The following is a 21,872-nucleotide window of genomic DNA, read 5'->3' as shown; positions in this document are numbered from 1 at the left end:
ACACTATCCACAACACCACCGATCTTTGTGTCATCTGCAAACTTGCTAACCCACCCTTCCACCCCCTCATCTAAGTCATTAATAAATATCACAAAAAGTAGAGGTCCCAGAACTGATCCCTGTGGGACACCACTAGCCACAGCCTTCCTATCCGAAATCACTCCCTCCACCACAACCCTCTGCTTTCTACAGGCAAGCCAATTCTGAATCCACACGGCCAAGCCTCCCTGGATCCCTTGGCCTCTGACCTTCTGAAGAAGCTTACCATGCGGAACCTTGTCAAACGCCTTACTAAAATCCATGTAGACCACATCTACTGCACTATCCTCATCAATCTTCCTGGTCACCTCCTCAAAGAACCCTATCAGGCTTGTGAGGCAAGATCTTCCCTTCACAAAACCATGCTGGCTGTCCCTAATCAGTCCATGTTTCTCCAAGTGCTTATAGATCCTATCTCTTAGAATTCTTTCCAACAGCTTACCCACCACAGACGTAAGGCTCACCGGTCTGTAATTCCCTGGACTATCCCTACTACCTTTTTTGAATAAGGGGACAACATTCGCCACCCTTCAATCCTCCAGTACCATCCCCGTTGACAACGAGGACTCAAAGATCCTAACCAATGGTTCAGCAATCTCCTCCCTCGCCTCACGAAGCAGCCTGGGGAATATTCCGTCAGGCCCCGGGGACTTATCTGTCCTAATATTTTCTAACAACTCCATCACATCCTCTCTCTTAATATCTACATACTCTAGAACATTACCCTCACCTACACTGTTCTCAGCATCATCAAGACCCCTCTCCTTGGTGAATACTGAAGACAAGTATTCATTGAGAACCTCACCCACTTCCACAGCTTCTTTAATTGGACCTACCTTTACCCTAGCCATCCTTCTGCTCTTTATGTATGAGAAAAAAGCCTTGGGATTCTCCTTAACCCTGCTTGCCAAAGCCTTTTCATGTCCCCTTCTCGCTGTCCTCAGCCCTTTCTTAAGCTCCTTCCTTGCTACTCTATATTGCTCATGAGCCCTGTCAGATCCTTGCTGCTTACACCTTATGTATGCTACCCTCTTCTTCCTAACTAGTTGTTCCACCTCTCTCGCCACCCACGGTTCCTTCACCCTACCATTCCTTCTCTTCCTCACCAGGACAAATTTATCCCTAACATCCTGCAAAAGATCCCTGAACATCGACAACATCTACATAGTACATTTCCCTTCAAAAATGTCACCCCAATTTACCCTCCCAAGTTCTCGCCTTATAGCCTCATAATTCGCCCTCCCCCAATTAAATATCTTCCCGTCCTCTTTGCTCCTATCCCTGTCCATGACAATTCTAAAGGTTATAGAGCAATGGTCACTGTCCCCCAAATGCTCACCCACCGATAAATCTGTCACCTGACCCGGTTCATTACCTAAAACTAGATCTAATATGGCATTCCCTCTAGTCGGCCTGTCAACATACTGCGTTAGGAATCCATCCTGGACACACTGAACAAACTGCGCCCCGTCTAAACCTTAGCACTAAGTAGGTGCCAATCAATATTTGGATAGTTGAAGTCTTCCATTATAATAACCCTGTTATTTTCGCATCGCTCCAAAAACTGCCTCCCAATCTGCTCCTCAGTATCCCTACTGCCATCGGGGGGCCTATAGAATAATCCCAGAAGGGTAACTGCCCCTTTCTTATTCCTAACTTCCACCCATATTGACTCTGGAGAGGATCCTTCTACATTATCTACCCTTTCTGCAGCTGTAACTGTGTCCCGGACCAGTATCGCCACCCCTCCTCCTCTTTTCCCCACCTCCCTATCCCTTTTAAAACACTGAAAACCAGGAATATTCAATATCCACTCCTGTCCCGGTGTCAGCCATGTCTCTGTAATAGCCACAATATCATAGTCCCATGTACTTATCCAAGCTCTCAGTTCATCTCCCTTATTCCTGATGCTTCTCGCATTCAAGTACATGCACTTCAGCCCATCCACCTTACTACTTTTCTAGCCTGTACTCTGCCTCTCCATCCTCAAAGCCTCTCTACCTGTCAGATCTGACTTTTCCCCATCCCCTTCTTCCTCTGACCTACTCCTCCGGTTCCATTCCCCCTCGCAATCTAGTTTAAACCCTCCTGAACCACCCTAGCAAACTTGGCCACAAGGATATTGGCCCCCCTCAAGTTTGGGTGTAACCCATCCTCTCTGTAGAGGCCCCACCTTCCCCAGAAGAGATCCCAATGATCCAAAAATCTAAAACCCTCCCTCCTGCACCAACTTCTCAGCCACGCATTTATCTGCCATCTCCTCCTATTCCTGCCTTCACTATCGCGTGGCACTGGCAGCAATCCCAAGATCACTACCCTCAAGTTCCTGTCCTTCAGCCTTCTGCCTAGCTCGCTAAACTCACTTTTCAGGACCTCATCCCTCTTCCCACCTATGTCATTGGTACCAACATGAACCACGACTTCTGGCTGTTCTCCCTCCCGCTCTAGAATCCTGTGGACCAGATCAGTGACATCCCGGACCCTGGCACCTGGGAGGCAACATACCATCCGGGATTCATGCTCACTGCCACAGAACCTCCTATCTGTTTCCCTGACTATCGAGTCCCCTATCACTACCGCCTTCCTCTTCTACCTTCCCTTCTGAGCAGTAGGACCGGTCCCAGTGCCACAGAGCTGGCTACTGCTGCTAGACCCCACCAGGTCATCTCCCTCAACAGTCTCCGAAGCAGAAAACCTGTTATTGAGGGGAACAGCCTCCGAGGTCCTCTGCTCTATCTGACTGTTCGTTTTCTTTTTCCTTTTCCCTCCCCTGACGGTCACCATTCTATCTACTTCCTGGACTCCAGAAGTACCTGCTCTAAGGGGGGTGACCGTCTCCTGATGAACAGAATCTACAAAACTCTCCCCCTCCCTGATGCTGCGCAGTGTTTGAAGCTGCAACTCCAGCTCATCGATTTTGAGCTGAAGTTCCTCCAGCCTCAAGCACTTACTGCAGATGTGGCCATCGTGGACAGCAGCAAGGTCCACAAGTTCCCACATCAAGCAGCTGCAGCACACCACCATGTCCTCCATCTGAACTAATACCTTTTTTTTTAACTAATACTTTGTTTTTTTTTAAAGCATCATTGTATTCTGGAAAGTAAGATTTTTACTCTAAAAGTGTGTCATAATATGGTTTATATTTTTCCCTTTCTTCCACCCGAGTTTATCTCCAACTTACACCTCCTCCAAAAAGATCAACTATGACTAAGCAGCATTCATCACCCTCTCTGCAATGGGACCAACAGCATGTGTGTCACTTGGATTCTCTTAGTTCCGTCCTTGAAGGGTTAAGTCAAAATCAATCATTTCAGGCTACTGATCTATGCCATACATTTTGTTTTTCTGCTCACTGCTCTACTAGGGAAGTCACTCAAGCTCCAAACTCAAGAACAGTCTTCATCTACTTTTCCTTCAGCCCAGAGGAGGTGGCAGTGGGCATGGGGGTTTGCCTGAAGTGTAGGCAAGTGAAGTGTAGATATTCATTGTATGTATATCAAGTGTAGTTACTGAAGTGTAGATATTCATTGATTGCCCATGCCTTTTACTGAGATGTCTCTGGCAACTTGCTGCCAAGAGCAATTGGCTTTTGTCCTGGAGACTCCATGGCCCCTTTACAAAAAACATGCCTCCTGCAGGCACAGTTCTTGACCAATTCACCAAATCCTTCTGAGCCCCAAGGTGCATCATCCTACTGCAGCACCTTTCATTCATTCTTACCCTAAATCTGGAAGGGAGTTGTATTGTATTGTGCTATATCACTTTAAAAGCTGGGTATGAAGATTTCACCTGCAAAGCTAAATGTCAGCAGCTGCAAGAACAGGTACCAAATCAACAGCATCTCATTTTTGTCCAACAACAGTGTGGCCTCACAACTAAAGATATCAACCTTCATGCAATTTCACAACACTATTCTAATGCCATTAAAAATGACAAAGCAAACGCAGTGAGAATATGTAAGAAGTGTGTTACCAGGGTGGTCATCAGTGTTAATGGTGAAGGTAGAAGCTTGAAACCACAAAGACAATGGTTCTGATATGAACTAATGATCTGATATGCTGAAGAAATTAAAAATAAGGGGTGCAATAAGAACTATATAGTGCAGATGTATTCGGGTTGTTTGTACAATGGAGCTGAATAATGGTAAATAAAAGTAACATTGACTGTGAAGTGAGACAGACTGATTTTGAAAGGAGCTCATCACTTTCAATGTCTTGGAAAATGCCAATCAATTAGAGGAGCTGATAGGATGTTGGGATGTATTGGGATCCAGTTATTGTGATCAATTTGAACAGGTATTGAAATGATCACTGCAATTGAATAAGAATTGAATCAAAAGTCAGCCATTCTATGAAGGCAGTCATCAGCAGAAATTTGGCACATTAATTAGGGCAGCGATCAGTTCTACACAATCTTGATGAACAGCTGAGCAGTACTAAACAACAATTTGAAAAGTTGATATATGTGGTGTTTAAAAGCCACAATGCATTACTGAGCAATATAAGGCACCAAGCAGTACAATTTGCAGGTTAGTTTTAATTGCCATTTGGCACTGTTTGATGTTCAACAACTCTGCTTACTAGCACTTAAAGAGCATTCTAAATCTACTGATTTTGGACTAAGAACTGATTAGAAGAAAACAGTGAATTATCACCACCTGGTTTTACATTGAAAACAATAACCTCGGAATTGCTTTACTACCTTTTAACAGCACTATAACCATGCCATGAGTCACGAAAAAGCTATTTGTGAAAGTCCTATAAAGATTGAGATCTTCAATTGCAAGGTTCACAGAACCGTATTGTCAAGTATTTGTTTCAGCACCGGTGTATTCCATTAATCTGCACGGATTCTTACATTTCCAGGCATTTTACTTTGCAGGTGCAAACTTTACAGTCAGCTTTCAAAAGGACATCCTACAATGCAATCAATACACTTCCAAAAGCAGGGGAGCACTAACACTTAATGAATGGATACCTTGATGATGGGACAAGAGGGAGCAATGGGACAGAGCTCCCAGATGGTCAGAGCGAGATGGATATCATGACGAAGAAGAGTGCACAAAGCAAGCAAAGTGCAGAAGCCCTCCAGATGATAGTTGCCACCAGGAAGGTCTCCATAAGGAACATTACATGTGTAGTCTATGAAGGCCTGCATTACTGAGGAGTGAAAGGAATTTTGTGTTGGATATCATTGGCAGAGGGATTACGATAAGCTGAAGGATTTCAGAGGCCAGTATTATATTTATCAGTTCTGTCAAGTGAACTGTCAACAGGTGGCAGGACCATTTATTTTTGGAGAAGTGTTCAGTTGAGCAGCTTAGTTGCTCTATTAACATATTGGTTTCTGTCTCCCAACCAGTTTCCCAGGCCAGGGCGACGATGACCCAAATGCATAGTTTGGGTACTTAAAGACAGTTTGCGAATGTTGCAACTGCTGATTCTGGCACTGCCTTCACCACAAAAGGAGGAGAAAGAAATGGGTGTGGACATGCTGAAACTGCCACAAGTTACAATGACAATTTGTCCTGTGTCATGCTGCAGACTTCCCTGAGATCTGCTGCATCTTCCCTTTTCTCTTATACCTCTTCCAAAGAGCCTTCAAACTCCTTCCACATTTATGTTCAACCTTCAGTGCTGTTGAGTGTGCAGCAGACTGTCACCATTCTTAACACCCTCTTAGGTGTATGTTGAAACATCACTCCACAGCTGTCGAGGCACTTTAAACATGTTTTCTATGTTTCTATGGTTTGCTCAATAACAGTGGATTAAGAAACACCAGGTTTTTAGCAGTAATTTTATTGCTGAATAACCCATGAAGATGGAGATCTGCGAGATGACGAAACTGTTGGGAGTTGCATGAACAGTATCCTGTGGGGCACACCAGCAGCACATAAATGGAATGGAAACCTTTCTGATTCATGAGGACTCCAAGATTCTGAGATTGCCTTGATTGCCGCACAAGTTAGTGAATCCACACTCCGCAACTGCCCCCTGTATCCAAATACTTCTGGCAATACAGCAAATTCAACAGTCTTCTTTTTCTTGTTGGCACAGTCATTGAAGAAGTCAATGCATATAGTTGCCTCACAATCAAGACACATGTTGCTAGCCTGATGTTTTAGTGTGGAGCTGACCGTGAATTCCTGAAGACATCTCCAGCATAACAGCTGCAGGCAGGAGGTATCGACTAGATCCAGCAATCAGTTGGTCCTGTGGTCCTGATCAAAAAGATTGAGTGCAATATGCCACCATCTAGCTTGATAGCCTGAGTCTTCTGAGACACTGCTGTTCCGATATATTGAGTAAACTGTGCCTCTGGCTATGTACCCAATATATAGTAATGACCTCGTGAAAGCAGCTCTGTAACGAGCCCCTCTTTATCTATAGCTGCTTGTGGGTCAGTAAAGGGTAGCTGCTGATCCTTGGTCCTTTGTGCATGCCGGGCCTATTGCTGCCTCAACAGAATCCAGCTTCAAGTTTTAATGGAGACCCACTAATTGCAGTAAGCACCTCCAAAACTGCAGATGCTGAAATGTAACTTTATTACAAATTACCTCATCAATTTCTCTTAAGTTTTCTAAGGAAGGAACCAGCACAATTCCTGTGAACAAAATGTTTCATAAAGTCATTCAGGAGAGCAGCCCTGAAGCTGCAATATTTATAGTGACACTACATTGGCAACTAATTTCCAATCCAGTTCAATGCCATCTGCTGTCACCAAGGTTTGACAGGCAAATTCCAATGAGCTTGAGAAATTAACACATCCTGGTTAAACCTAAAGTTGCTGTTAAAGTTTTTCTAATGAGTAATGTGTAGAAGTTTCCAACTCAACTAACACATTACAGTTAAATATGGAGACTTGAGTTTGTGTCATATTTCCAACCTGCCAAGTGTTTTTGCAAATTTAATTTCAGGCTAGCTATGAAACTCACCAACTCTCAGGGGTAAGATCCCCAATGATTCTGAGAGGGAAGAGATCCATTGCTGAAGATCTCCTGACTACAACTGGATAGGAAAAAGCAGAACAAAGGCGGCTATTCCATTAGGCAGAACCAAAGCAGAGAAATATGAAGGAAGATATTGAGAGTGTGCTGGTTAGGGAGAGTGGTGGAAAATATATGACATTCACAAAGGATGCCATTAAAAACAATATGAGACAAGGCAACTTAGTCTCTATGGTTCACCATGGATTCAATAGTTCACAAAAACACAGTTAAATATTCATTCCAATCTAAAAAGAAATTGAATTGCACAAGGGGAATTAAGAAAGTTTTAATTCAGACCATTGTTGATATAATGAAACAAATGGAGAATGAACTAATAAAGCAGTTTATGGGTGAGAAATTCAGAAAAATGTTGTATTATTTTTAAAATCAGGAATTATTCTTAAAAACATGCAGCTCATTTCCTTCTACTCAAAAAGAATCGAGTTTCGTTTCCTTTTTATCACTTTTATGTTCAGAACACCTATCTAGAATTAAAAATCCAAGTTTGCGCTCCTACTAGCTTTAATTATTGATTCATTTTCCTTACTCCAATCCAGAAACAAAAATGCAAAGTCCAAATCTAAGATATCTGTATCAATGTGATTTAGTTTCAGATTCTATCTGGTGGTTAAAATAATCTTAAGATATTCTTAAAATTAATATAAGTATTTTTTCTCAACCAAACAGATTTTAGGTAAAATTAATTAAATATGCTTCTCCCTGACAACCTTTAGTGTTTGTCATTGAAGAGAGAACGTAGTAACTGCTTAACAATTGTAGATTGCCAGGACACAGCACAATGACTCACCTCACGTGCAATAGTAGTAATGAAGGCTGGCGGTCTGGCTGTGGCAATGAGTGAAAGAGCATGACGTGCTGAGCGGGCAGAGTCAGCTGCTGGGTTGAGTGGTAGTCCCACTGTAATGCTAAACAGGATCAAAGAAGAGGGGAGGGAAGAAGGAAAAAGACATATTGAGAATTACAGAATGTAAAGATTATCAGTTTATAATGGAATTTCAAGGTCAAAAAATTATTCAAACTTTGAAAATAACACAGTACAACATAGGAGTTTGACTAAGATTCTGGGGGATGCCGGTTCACCTACAAAGTTCAAATTGTACATAACTAAATACAGAACATCTGCTTGACAAAAAAAAATTACTAATGAATTAATTCATTTTATTAGTGAACATCCAGCTGAATTCTTCAAACCTGAATAGCTAAATATTTTAAATTAATGCAGAATGATTTTTTCTCAACTATGTTATGATAACATTTGTTAATAATATTTCTGTAGTTTAAAAGGAAATAAAAGACAACAAAACTATCAGGTTCAGTAAAAACTAATTTAATTAGTAGAATGATTATCACACATCAAAAGTGTCCTAATAATGCACCCAGCTTGCACCTTATCACAGTACCAACATCATACAAAGTCACAAATTGAGACCCCATGTAATTGTGACAGGGGTAAATTATCCCTCCTCTTCCTTCTTAACCTGTGTGGAGTCTTTGATAAGATTGACCACACCAATGCTTCTCAATGTATTTTCACTGCTGTCCAGCTTGGTAGGATTCTGATTCCATTTTTATCTCGCCAGATGAGGTAAATAATATGACCTACTGGGGGCATGGTTGCATGGTAGTTCGATTACTGGACCCGTACACAGAGTTCTGGACTATTTATCCAGAGAGATGAGTCTGAATCTCACCAGTCTTCTGGGGTATTTAAATTCATGGATAGCGATAGAGAGCGGGATAAATATAGCAAATCCTGCAAGTATTTAACAAACCAGGTAACATATGTGAAGATGGAAAGTAAGTTAATGTTTCATCAGAACTAGAAAAAGTTAGAAATCAAAGTTAGTTTATCTTGCAGAAGAGAGAGGTAGAGAGAACAAAGGGAATGTATTTGATAGGGTGGAGACCAGGAGAAACTGAATGACACAGATGATGATGGTGCCAGCTGTGTGAAGATTGTTAAGGCTTATTAGCTGAGGCTTATCTGTTTGGTGGAGATGTAAACAGAGGGAGATGAATGAGAACAGAGAAGACAGAAAAACAAGCAATCCTTCAATTGTGAGTTACAAAACACTGCAGATACCAGAAATATGAAATAAAAGAGAACACTGAAAATACCCTAAAGGTCAGACAGCATTCATAGGGAGAGAAAATCTAAGTGAACATTGCAGATTAATGACCTTTCATCAGTTGACAGTTCTAATGCAAACTGGAAAGACTAGTTATCTGATATTGTTGAAATTAATGTTGTCTTGAGGGCTGTAATGAGCCTTGTCAGCAGATAAGATGCTGTTCCTTGAGCTTGTTTTGGGCTTCATTGGGACAAAGGATGAGGCTAAAGATAGAGAAGTCAGAGTGGGAAAGGAATGGAGAATTAAAGTGACAGGCAACTGGAACCTCTGGTCACTCTGGAGATGGTATCAGTAATAATGACAATGAAACAACCAGATTGTCATAAAACACATCTCATTCACTAATGTCAGAAAATGTTTAACCAATTCACATATGCCAGCATTTGAAAACAGACAAAAAAAGTTTTGTGTGCAGCAAGGTTGAGATGACAATGAACTGCTGGTTATCAGCTTTTGCTGTTTTTATTTTTAAAAAAATACCGTACTTCCTTTTTAGTAAGAACTAAATGACTCAAGTACTTTATCTAATTGCTCATAAAACAATGGAGTAGCAGCATTTACAAACTATACAACGAAACGGTTTGATAAAAATTAATTCAAAAACAGGTTGCAACCCAAAGTAATCAATAACTAAAACAGTTTAACTTGATTGCTAACCAACAGTAATGTGACTCATTCTTAAATGGCCCCCGAGATGACAGTGCCACTTATGGAAAGGCAACAAAAATTCTGAAAATAATTCAAATGACGGTTGTACAAATAATAGTTGAATCAGCTCTTTCTGCTCCTGTCCATTCCTCTGTGTTTCCAAAAGATCCTCTCTTTAGCCTGCTCATACAAATGGGGTTCATTATCTGAAACACTATCAGTTTCTACTTGCACACTGATCTTCTAATCATCAACTCCTCTCTTGATCTCTCCAATGCCTGTATATTGTCTGAAATTCCCAACCGGATGAGCAGAAGTTTTTGCTAACAAGGCCGGAAAGATAGAGGACCCTATTTTTTTGTTTTCATCATAAACTCCGTTCCCTAACCAGTCAATCTATCCCTTTACCTGGCATCTGCTTGAGGCTGTATCTGCACGATCTCTAAGATCCCCGTAACATTGCCCAGTTCCACACATCTCAGCTCAGCTCATTTACTACTGAAATGCTCAGCTTTGCTTTTAATATCTAGACTTTAATTATACCAATGGATTTGTGCCAATCTTGCATCCCCCACTCTCCACAACACTCAGATTATCCAAAACCCTGCTGTCCTTGTTCTATCTCACAATGATTTGCACCATCACACAGGATGAATGACCTTCATTAGACACTGGTTAATCAATGCCTCAAATTAAAAAGTCCTGCCTTGGTTTCTAAATTCTTCTGGGAAACTCATCCTTCCTATTCTCTGTAACCCTCTAACCCTCCAAGCTCTTAGCATTCCTTCAATTCTGGTGTCCGTGCCACTTGATTTTAAATGCTTCACCTTTGGTGGTCCTGCCTTTAAAAGCCAAATCGCTCTCTAAATCTCTGTAGCTCTCTTTTTCCCTTTAAGATGTGCTTACAGCTTCATTTTAGACCAAGCATTTGGTTATCTGCCATAACATCTCTTCATGTGGATTTAGTGTTAAATTTTGTTTGATAATTCTGTTGAGTGGCTTGGGACATTTGACTGCATAATATACATACTAAGAATATGTATTTTGTTTTGAAAGATCAATTTTATTTGGATCATATACAAACTAAATTGTAAATTATCTCTCTTCAAATGTCAATGTAGATGTGATCAAATGTGATTAATATAAAGTAGCTGAAATTAGCATAATATTAGTGAATTTTTAAACAATTAAGGCAATTTAAAGCAATTTAAAAATTTAAACAATTAAGTCTTAATGGCTTGATATCTGAAAACAGGCAAGATAAGTTTGGTGTGCAGAAAACTTCAGACGCTCTCCTTGTTATTAGCGTTTACTGCTTTATTAAAAAAGGGATGGTTTTCAGACTGCTTTATTTAATTTCATGTAACTGTGCAGGAGTTGGGTCGTAACATTAGGACATTTTATCACTAAACTTTAAAATGAAAATTTCAGGACAACTTTAGTTTAAGGGTAACTTTAGTGTAACTTTAGTTTAAACTTTAGTGTAACTTTACTGCAACATAAAAACATTAGTCATTGTAACTAATTTTGCTGTGCCTACACATTTTAGCAAATAAAATTATTATCCCATACAAACAGAAAATGTTTAATGGTGATAAAAGACTGCAGAAGAATAATTCAAAAATCCAACCAAGACATCTCTGGAAAAGTAGAATAACTTCTTTCCAATCTATTCATTCCTTTCCTAACCTCTCATTAAGTTGTTTCATAGATACATACATGCAGCTCTGGTCACCACAGTATAGTGAAGATGGTATAGTGCTGGAGAGATTCACTAGTATGTTGTTTGGGATGGAGCAGTTCAGTTATGAGGAGAGACTGGAGAGTCTAGGTTTGTTTTCCCTGGAGTAGAAGGTTAAGGGGGACATGACGGAGGCATATAAAATTATGATTGGTATAGATAGGGTGTAGACTGAAGGAAACGTTTCCTTATATCAGAGGTAGAGGAGGACATAGATTCAGGGCATTGGGTAAGAGATTTAGAGGGGATCTGAGGGGTACCTTTTTCACCCAGAGTGGTGAGTACCTGGGATACACTGCCTGAGAGAGTGATGAAGCAGACAGCATTTAAAGAAGTGTCTAGATGAGCATTTAAATTGCCTAGACACAGAAGGTTATGAGCCAAGGGCAGGGAAAACAGGATTAATATGGATTGGTACCCACTGATCAGCATGGATGCGGTGGACCAAATGGGCTGTTTCCATGCTGTATGACTCTATGCATATGCACAGTTCCATCAAAGAATTCTTTGCATCAGCATGAATGCTGGTAAAAATAAACCTTGCCAACAAAATGTACAACCACATCAACCAGCATAAAATTCTGAAAACAACTCAGACAAACTATAGCTACTACAAATTTTACTTTGTAGATATCACCACTCATACTTCTAAAAATTATTTAAAGATGAATAAAAAGTTTTATAATCAATCTAGAATAAAATACTTCAATCATTGTCAAAATAGCAGAAAATACATAGATGATGTCATCTGCCCTACTATGTCCTCATGTGAGCTTGTGTTGAATTCTGTTGGATAATGTTGTTGAGTGGGTTGGGACATTTGACCACATAATATGTAAACTAAGGATATGTAGATTTTTAAAAGATCAATTTTATTTGGTATCATGTACAAACTAAACTTTAACTTATTACATCTTGGCAATAATTACAGTGTGAGGAGATCTTTCATTTTAAAAAATGGCTTGCTCTGGTAGATTGATTCAGGTGTTGACAACCACTGATGTCTATGCTTCATTAGCAATGCCTTAGGCAGTCCCTTGCGATCAAGGATGACTTGCTTCCACTCTCAGTTTCCTGGTTGACTGATGAGGCCAATGTCAGAACCACAAACTCTTCCATAGATGGGGCGGGAGGTGCCTGATAGGGCAGGCTGGTAGATTCCAAAGTAGAGTGCTCCTTCCACTGCTTATACAGGGCTTCTGTGTGCTCCTGATGCCTGACCTTGAGTTTACCCTTTTCCTCAATCAACCTAAGGCTGTACTGGCACATTAAAGGCAATGGCAAATTTCATTTCATCAAGAAGTAGCTTCTGAGATATGGGAAATGAGCACACTTCCCAGGGTCCCCATGCGAACCTTTAATGCCAAAGGGCAATGTGATGCAGCAGAGGCAAGTTGATAGACTACCTTTGTCTTAAGATGTCATGTGCAAGTCTCATCCTCTCATATACCATAATGACCGAGTTGATAATAGCTTGGAGGTTGTGCTCCAAGCATCATCTGCACATTACAACTCAGCTGCTGAGAGTTGGGTGACTTTAGTTCTGCAGTACAGACACTGTAAGTTGAGCAGCTCTTCATTAGTTATGAAGATTATCTTACCTCCACAGACAATTGGTTGGAGGCAAGGTGAAACACTGCAGCAGGAAATTTGAGAAAGTAGTATTTCTGCTATTACAATACTGGTCCAGAAGTCTAGACCAATAATCTAGAGGGGCAACCTCATGGGACTTAATCAACTAATTAAATAAATCTGGAAAAAAATGAACATGAAGCTCTCAGACTGTTGCAAAACTTATGGGGAAAGAAACCTGCCATCTTTACACATCTGAGCCTATATGTGACTTCTGAGCGTCAGTAATGTGGTGACTTTAATCTGCCTTCTGAATGGCCTGATAAGCCACTCAGTTGACTAAGCAACAGGAGACAGTGGATAGATCTACGTATGAGTGGTGAGCTGCCCATGCTTGCCAGATGCGCATCATTGAGACCATGTTATTTCTACCAACATATTCCTGGGATGCACCCTCCCTAGGGGAGGCTAACTCCACCTGATGGGTCAGGCTACGCAGCACACAGCCTTTCTAACTGTAAATGACTAACTGCATGCCTGAATAACTGGCTCTGCACGATTAACATAAAGTCAGGCCTGTTAGTTGTAACTTTGTTAGTTTCAGGTTGCATTGCTGGTGTGTTGGCAGAAGTCAGGAAGGCGCCAGACCTTGCCAGGGTTGCCTTCTTTCTCTCTTGAGACCATAACGAGAGCACAAAATGCTGCTGATAGAAAGTAATATTTAGAAATAGAAATAAATATGCGGAAAACCAAACAGCTTTTCATCTGACCTCATGAAGGTTACCTGAAGCCACGTAATGCACAGGAGAATGAAAAGCAAGGGTTTACAGTACAAGCTACTGCACAGTTCTGGAGATCTCAGTCCACTGGCTGAGATAGACGGTGCCTGGAGCACTCATATGCAGGACTGTCCACCAACGCAAATCATTGCTGATACGCTAAGCTCAATGGAGAGGCCTAGTATTGCAATGGCAGTCTTTAGATGTGTGGGGAAAACGCACGATAAGCTAATGGGCCTATGTTCTATTGACAAAGGTCTGCAAGTTCTGGCAGTCCCGAGAAAAACTGCTGGTGGACCATCAGTAGATTTGCCGCAGAGTAGAAAGCATGTATGAAAACTAATAGGGTACAACCAACTATGTCCTTCAAGAGTGTGGGTTATAAACAATATTTGCTAATAGGAATGAATGCCTCGCATACAAGTACTATTATTGAAACATTAAATTGCAATAGGATAATAAGAGGTTGGGCAAAGGGGCAAAAATGTGCCATATAGATTTCAAAGGAAATGAATGGAAGGTCATCCACTATGAACCTAAGGAGGACAGAATAGAGCATGTTCTAATGGGTGAATGATTGATAGGAATCTTGAACCCTTTGGAAATCTATGGTGGACTTCCAACAACTATATATTATTATTTCAGATTTTGTTTACTCACGTTCAATTAGCATTGATAGTAAGAAGGGCAACAAAAAGAGGGACAGTGATGTGGAGCTCTTGCGTGATGTGGGAGTTTGAACCAGCAGGTGAAAATTCTGACACACACATCCGTGCTAAGTAACTCCATTGAAACTACTGGTATTCAGGAATTGAGACCTTGACCTCAGAACTCGAGACAAAATTAGACACATAGGGAGGGTTTTTGAAGCAAAAGCTTCAAACAGGTATTCACATCACTGAATGACAGATGATGTGAATCTATCTGTGATAAAGAAAGGAGTGATGACTATCTGTTGAAAAGGGAAAATGAAAATGGATAAATTGGAGCTGAATATGACTAAGTTATCACCAAGAAGTTTAAACCTCCCATTTCTTGCAGGGACAAGTTGAAATAGCAGTAAAATGAATTATGTAGCTCAGGGAGCTATGGCTGGGTACTTGGAAGCAGATTAGAAATCAAGTTAGAAACGTAGTAAAAGTAGGAATCATTTTACCTTCAGAAGGAAGAGCGAAAACAAAGGCAATCAGAACAAGAGGTAGAAATAGGAGAATACATAACCAAGAAGGAAATTTAGCAAAGGAAGGAGCATCCAGAAGGAATAAGATTCAGTAAAGCTTTGACAAGATCCCACATGAAAGATTGGTCCAAAAGGTTAGAGGAAATAGAATCCAAGGCAAGTTCACAAATTAGATCCACAGATGGCTTGCTAATAATCAGAGGTGATAGTGAAGTGTTTATTTTGCTATTGGAAGCCTGTGACCAGCAGCGTACAACAGGATTCAGTGCTGGGATGCTTGCTGGGATTCATCTGCATTAATGATTTAGATATGAATGTAGGAGCCATGTTTACTACATTTTTACAGATCATACAAATACTGGTGGTGGGTGGTGTTATTGATAGTGAGGGGGATAGTTTAAGAACAATATTGATTGCTGGAAAGTTTGACAAAACAATGGCAGATGGAATTTAATCCGGTTAAGTGTGAGGTGATGCATTTTGGAAGGTCTAATAAGGACAAACACAATGAATGGTAGGACTCTTAGGAGTATTGAGAAACAGAGGGACCTTGGTATGCAAGTCCTGAAGGATTCCTAAAGGTGGTAGCACTGGTAAATAAGATGGTGGAGAAGGCACACAGATTTCATTAGTTGGTGCATAGATACAAGAACATGGAGGTCATGGTACAACTTTGTAAAACTTTGGTTAGGCCACAGCTGGAAATCAGTGTGCAGTTCTGGTCACCACACTATAGGTAGGGTGTGAATGTGAGGGGGTGCAGAGGAAATTTACCAGGATGTTGCCTGGAATAGAACTTCAGTTATGAGGAAAGACTTGATAGGCTAGGTTTACTTTCCTTGGAGCAGAGGAGGCTGAGGGGGTATCTGACAGAAGTATCTGATAGAGGTATACGATATTATGAAGGGCATGAATAGGGTGGATGGTGAGAAACTTCTCCCCATAACAGAGATGTCTAAAACCAGAGAGCATAGGTTTAAGGTGAGGAGTAAAAGGGTTGGAGGGGATCTGAGGAAAAGTTCTATCACCCAGAGAGTGGTTGTAATTTGGAATGCATTGACTGAGAAGTTGGTGGAGGCAGGTACTCTTGGCAGTTGGCATAGACATGGTGGGCCAAAGAACCTGTTTCAGTGATATATGACTCAATGACGATGACTCTATAAGAGTAAGGGAGAAAAAACCAAATTAACCAATAACAGGATTAAAACTGTTAGAGAAGATGAAATAGAATCAGAATTAAGAACAGTTTCTCAGGGGATTGTTAATGGTGTAGGGTTTTGCTTTAGTTCTGTTTCTTCTTTCTCTTGCTGAATTTGGAGTTTAGATCGATACATCATAATATATTAAGTGAATCAAGAGAATGGGATTACTGCAGGAAAGTGGTGCTGAGGTAAACAGTGAAACAGGCATTAAGGGCTAAATAACCTACCCCTGCTTCCATTTCTAATGCTTATATGAATGTGTGAGAAGCAAAGGGGATGAATTTATCCTTGGTTGGTAGTGCTACACATGCCAAATAGTGATGGCTGATACTAGAATCATAGAGTCATAGAATTATACAGCATGGGAACAGGCTCTTTGGCCCAACTCGTCCACGCCGACCAAGTTGTCTACTTGAGCTGGTCCTATTTGCCTCATATCACTCTGAACCTTTCCTGTCCATGTACCTGTCTTTTAGAAGTTATAATTGTAACTGCCTTTACAGCTTCCTCCAAGATCAGCTGTGATTTTGATGGCTATGATTTTCTAGGATTCAGATCCATTAATATCCAGATTTTGTCACGAATAACAGAATTATGAAGGAAAACATTTTGGAATGATCAAATGAGAATAGAGAATGATTTCATGAGCTTATACATTTAAGATTACAATAGGATATCTAGAAAAATGCTTTAAAGTGTAAAACAGGGTGGACATACAGCATCAAATTTGTGCCAATTAGGACAGAAGTTAAGGAGAAACACAGAGAGGTTTGTGGGACTATGGAATGCATTGCTGGATTTTGTGAATGAAACAGATCATATTAACCTTCATGAGTAATCAAAACCATAAAGAGTTGAAGGCATATAGGAACAGCATGGGTTCATCAGGGAGGTACTATCAATAATATCAAACCAGGTCTCTCACTGTGATTTTATGTAATTGTTGAGGAACCCTTTAAATGTTTTATTTCTAACAATGATATAACTTTCTATGAAATTTTGAGTTGTAACTGGATGCAGCTGACCTACATGATGGTTACATAACATATGATTTTCCACAGCACAATAGCATTATGCAGGTTCCCCAACACTAGGCCAGCCCAATCATTAATATTAAGGCCCTCTGCTGCAGCAGGCTTTGTGTGCAATTGCTGTAATATTTTTGAACTGTGGGCATGGAAATCAATCCTTACCCACAAAAGAGCTGATAAAGCTTTGCCTGCCAGTTCAGCTGGGCCCCAACTCAGTCAGCTGTCAAACACTTTAAAACTTGTGCGAGAATTCCAAGGCCATGAAAAAATATATTGAAACAGTTAAAAACCTAATATTAGTGATTAACCTTTTCAAAAAATTTTAAAACACCAAAATCTAGGGTGTCAAAGGGAGTGAAGGAACTGGGGCTCTAGGGTATTAAATACAGCATGGGCATGGGGGCCTTGATACATCAAAGGGAGAATGGAAATCTGGGCCCCGATGTGTCAAAAGGAACTCAGGAACCAGGACCCTGTGAGTCAAGAGCAGTGCAGGAACTGGGACCCCCATGTATCCTAGGGAATGTGCCCTACTTTTAAAGGAAACGTGGGATTTAGCACCTAGTGAGCCAGATTGTGGATTATTGGAGATTCACTGTATATTGATTTAAATATGTATGCGCATACACACATAGAAAAACTTGAGATGTACATACATCTTGATGCACAGTCATTTATCTACAGATACATGCACATTTTTGCATAAATATGCACAACACATTTTTGCACACATACACATTTTGTACACATAATCAAACCAATAGATTATATATTAAGATTAAAAGTTAAAATTGGATTGAAGTGATGAAATACATCAAGATTGCTTAGTGGGCACTATTATTTCAAGCAGTAAGCCATTTAACATGGTTCATATCATGGGTGCTGCATACTTGAAAGTACATTTGTTGGTTAGAGCCATACTCAATGAGTTTGCATGGACCTGTCCTTGGTTTCTAATTGGGAGCAATGCAGAGTTTTACAACTGTATCCCCTAAATCCTTCTCAAAATCAATACAGATATTTGAAGCACCTTAAAAATCACACTGAGCAGCAACTTCTTGGTGGCACTGAACAGAGGAGAGACCAGTAGACAAACCTGGATGAGAAAAGGAGCGAATGTTTTTCCCATGGAGCTTAGTCATCTTGATACATACACATAAATGTGGAAAATATGAAGCAAAATCTCCAGTACCTATGCCAGATTGCTATGGAAAAAACAACATTGTAGGATGAGGCTGTCATGGTAACACTGGACTGATGGGATGTTGCATTGATGGACATGCCATCTTTCAGATGAAATGCTACAAAAGCTGTATATGTAGTCTTATTTCAATGTACTTGTGCGGTAAAGAATCAAGCAACTATCTTAAATTCTTATCTTTGTGATCAAATCTCCTATGGATTTCCACCCATTTGATAGTGGGTGAAAATGGACAGTCAGGCAAAGAAAAGAGCTAAAGTCACTCCAAACCTGCAATATGGCAGCAAGTGGTTGTGTGTAGCCTGGAACAGGAAACTAAGGCCAAGGTGCCAGTTCAGAGGACTGTGGCTGACGAAGCTGGTGTTAAGCCAGAGAGACTGACAATGACCACAGGTGGCACCAAATTCTTCATTTTGTCTCACAGCACAGGTGGTGAGTGTGGCAGCTGCCAGCATCACCTTCTCAGGCTGGGGCTAGGCAGCGTTAAATTAATGTTGCTTTTGGTGCTTGGCTTTGGTAGATCCTGAGCATGGCTGCCAATGGCCATTGATGGCTACAACCAGAAAGGGTTTCACCCCAGAGATTAGCAGCTGATGTGAGGCATTGCGCTCCAGAGGATCTCTTTCCCTTTCTCTCTCCAAACAGCAGCTGGAATTAAAATCTGTTCTATTTTCAGTGAGGCCACCACCAATTTTATGAGGTTTAAACGCGTGGGCTATTAGTCTGCCAATCTTCACAAGATAGAAAAATAGAGCAAGGCTCTACAGGGACTCCTGATTCCCAGCACATCCCATGACAGTACGTGACAGAGTCGAGTGTCTATTACTCAAAATTATTGCTTAATGTCTTTTTCTCCAGCAGTTTGGCAATGTGATGAGAGGAAGCTTCATTCCCACTCCTTGTCACTGCTACTGCAAATCTGACCTCAGTTCTGGGCTCAGCTCCAGCCTACTGAACCAACCAAGAGGAAGAGGAGCATAACACAGCCATATTGCCTTACTGTAGTTGGCAGATTACTTTACTCCCAGCTGCAACGAGCTCAGTTTGAACCACAGAACCATGGTGGCTATCACTGCCTTGCTCAGTTCTGCAACAGTTCAATGCATATGGGTAGTACGTTCCATCCAATCCCATTGTTATCTCTGCCAGCTATTGATTAGAAAGCGATCAGAGGACACCTTTTGTTCAGCTGCAGATTTTGTTCTGCTAACATGCACAATTAATGCACTAGAAAACATCTTAATTTGTATTTGTGTTAAACACATTCATTAACACCAATTAACTATCACCCCTATTTTGCTTTTTGCAGAGCTAAGTCATTTCTGCATCCTGTTCACACCCAGCTCCTGTTTCTGTCATTTTGAATCAACCCATCAAAGAAAATAACATGATGTCCATTTTTGTAAAAGGTAACACATTTAAGACAATCACAAAAAGATTTGAGAGGGAGATAAAATATTCTTTACACAGAGGGTGGTTGGAAGTAGAGGCAATAATTTATTTAGAAGAGGAATTAGTTGCTTAAAACAGAGGAATATTTAAAGACTTAGGGGAAGACTTAGAGGAGAATGGCATTGGACTAATTGGTTCACACGGAGAAAACCAAAGGCAGAGATTAAATGGCCTATTTCTATCTTGCAACACTCTATGATTAAAACAAAGATTAATCTACTATTCTATTACAAGCCCAATAATATTTCTTGCTCATATTGGAAAAAAAACCAATTCTTTTTTAAAGCTTCACATTCCTGAATTGCCAACATGTTTCTAACCTTTACAAATTGTGTTTAACCTGCTGTTATATCTAAATTTTCTGTTTTTTTAATTGCAGACTTTCATTATTTGCAATATTTTTCTTTACCTGCTTTCTGGTTATGCTTAGAAATGCAAGTAGCTACTTCAAATAATTCATTTGCAATAAATTCATTTTTAAAGAACTATATAGACTGGATGTAATATCAATCCCACTAATATTTTTGGTTTTGAAGTTGGATCATTCTTAATAATTGCCTTCACATTCAGAGCGACATTTCAAAATATAATTCTTAGGATGCATCTAATTTGTTGGCATATGCTGAAGACATTTAAATGGTCCAGTAAAATAAGCTCTTCATGATAAAATGCTAACAGCTATTAAAAACAGCTATTGACTTTTTGTATTAATTTTAGATAGCATTAACAGCTTTATTTCAATTGTTGAACTGACTATATACCTCCAACATTTACTTAGGTATGAAATACTGGTCTCGATATCAGTAGGGATGGGGATAGTTTTGGATGGGTAAAACTCCAAGCTGTAGAATTAGAAATTTTTGTTGCTGGCATTTTCTATACATCATGAAATTAGCAAGGATAACATGCTTGTCTAACAGTTGGATAAACAGAGAAGGAACAGATAGATCCAATCCACAATCCAGTCTCCAAACCCTGGGTTCTTTGTACAGAGGTGATGGACCTGACGAAGATGGAGGGCATTTTGTTTCATAGACTTGTTGAAGATATTGTTTTCACAGAAATATGGAATCAAAGAATGATACAGCATAGAAGATCACCACAGAACATTCCACTAGTGCCAGCTCTTTACTAGAGCAACCTAACAATTTCTACACTTTGTTCTTTCCCCATAGTCAGTCACTGTTCTGTCTTCAAGTGTTTATTCAATTGAAAGTTACTATTGAATCTCCTACCACATTCCAGGCAGAGATTTTAAAATTACAATAGCTTGCTATGTAAATATGTGACAGCTCTGGTTCCTTAAGCTAGTCGATTTCAACCATTTTTTTTTACATTTGCAGACTCCAAGAAAAAAATCAGATTAAGGGATGAACACCCATGGAAATCTATTGTTAACATGGCTAGCATTAGATTGCCACTGATATAAATAAAAGTTTTCTGCCTGATTATGTGTCCGCATATCGAAGAGGATCTTTTAACATTTTTAGCAGCATTATGGGAGATTCCATGGATTGAGACCAGGCATCACAGATAAAAATGCAGGTTCTCTATCGCTAAACTTCATCTCAACTGAAGAGAAGCTTTGACAGACATCAGCACATAGACAGGTGAGCCGTTTATTAGCTAGGGAGACACAATAGACATGCTCTTTTCTATGCCTCACATTTATGCTCCAACCCGCTGACATTTGAGGATCTAAAATATTGCTTAAGGCCTTTAAGCTTAAGAATTTATTTTCTCATCTGCCAGTCTGATGACTGGTAATAAGTTAGTGTTCAAAGAATGGCAACCAGAAAATGGAAAAATGGTTAGAACAATACCTGGCTCAACCTGGCATCCAGCCACTGGACTCTACATCGATTGTCCTCTGCATTTCATTATCA

General features: G+C 40.2%; 1 protein-coding gene across 4 annotated transcripts in view; it reads right to left on the bottom strand.

Moving 5' to 3' along the window:
• Positions 1-21,872, bottom strand: part of LOC127567567 (WD repeat-containing protein 7) — a 499,658-nt gene that overhangs the window by 120,937 nt on the left and 356,849 nt on the right. For all 4 annotated transcript variants that reach the window (XM_052010610.1, XM_052010607.1, XM_052010608.1 and 1 more), the window contains one exon: positions 7,836-7,953. In XM_052010610.1, coding sequence (XP_051866570.1) covers positions 7,836-7,953 — 118 coding nt within the window. The remainder of the gene's footprint in view (positions 1-7,835; positions 7,954-21,872) is intronic.

This window comes from Pristis pectinata, chromosome 2 (genome assembly GCF_009764475.1).
Source record: "Pristis pectinata isolate sPriPec2 chromosome 2, sPriPec2.1.pri, whole genome shotgun sequence".
NCBI classification, from domain to species: Eukaryota; Metazoa; Chordata; class Chondrichthyes; order Rhinopristiformes; family Pristidae; genus Pristis; species Pristis pectinata.
This window is presented reverse-complemented; position numbering and strand designations above follow the sequence as displayed.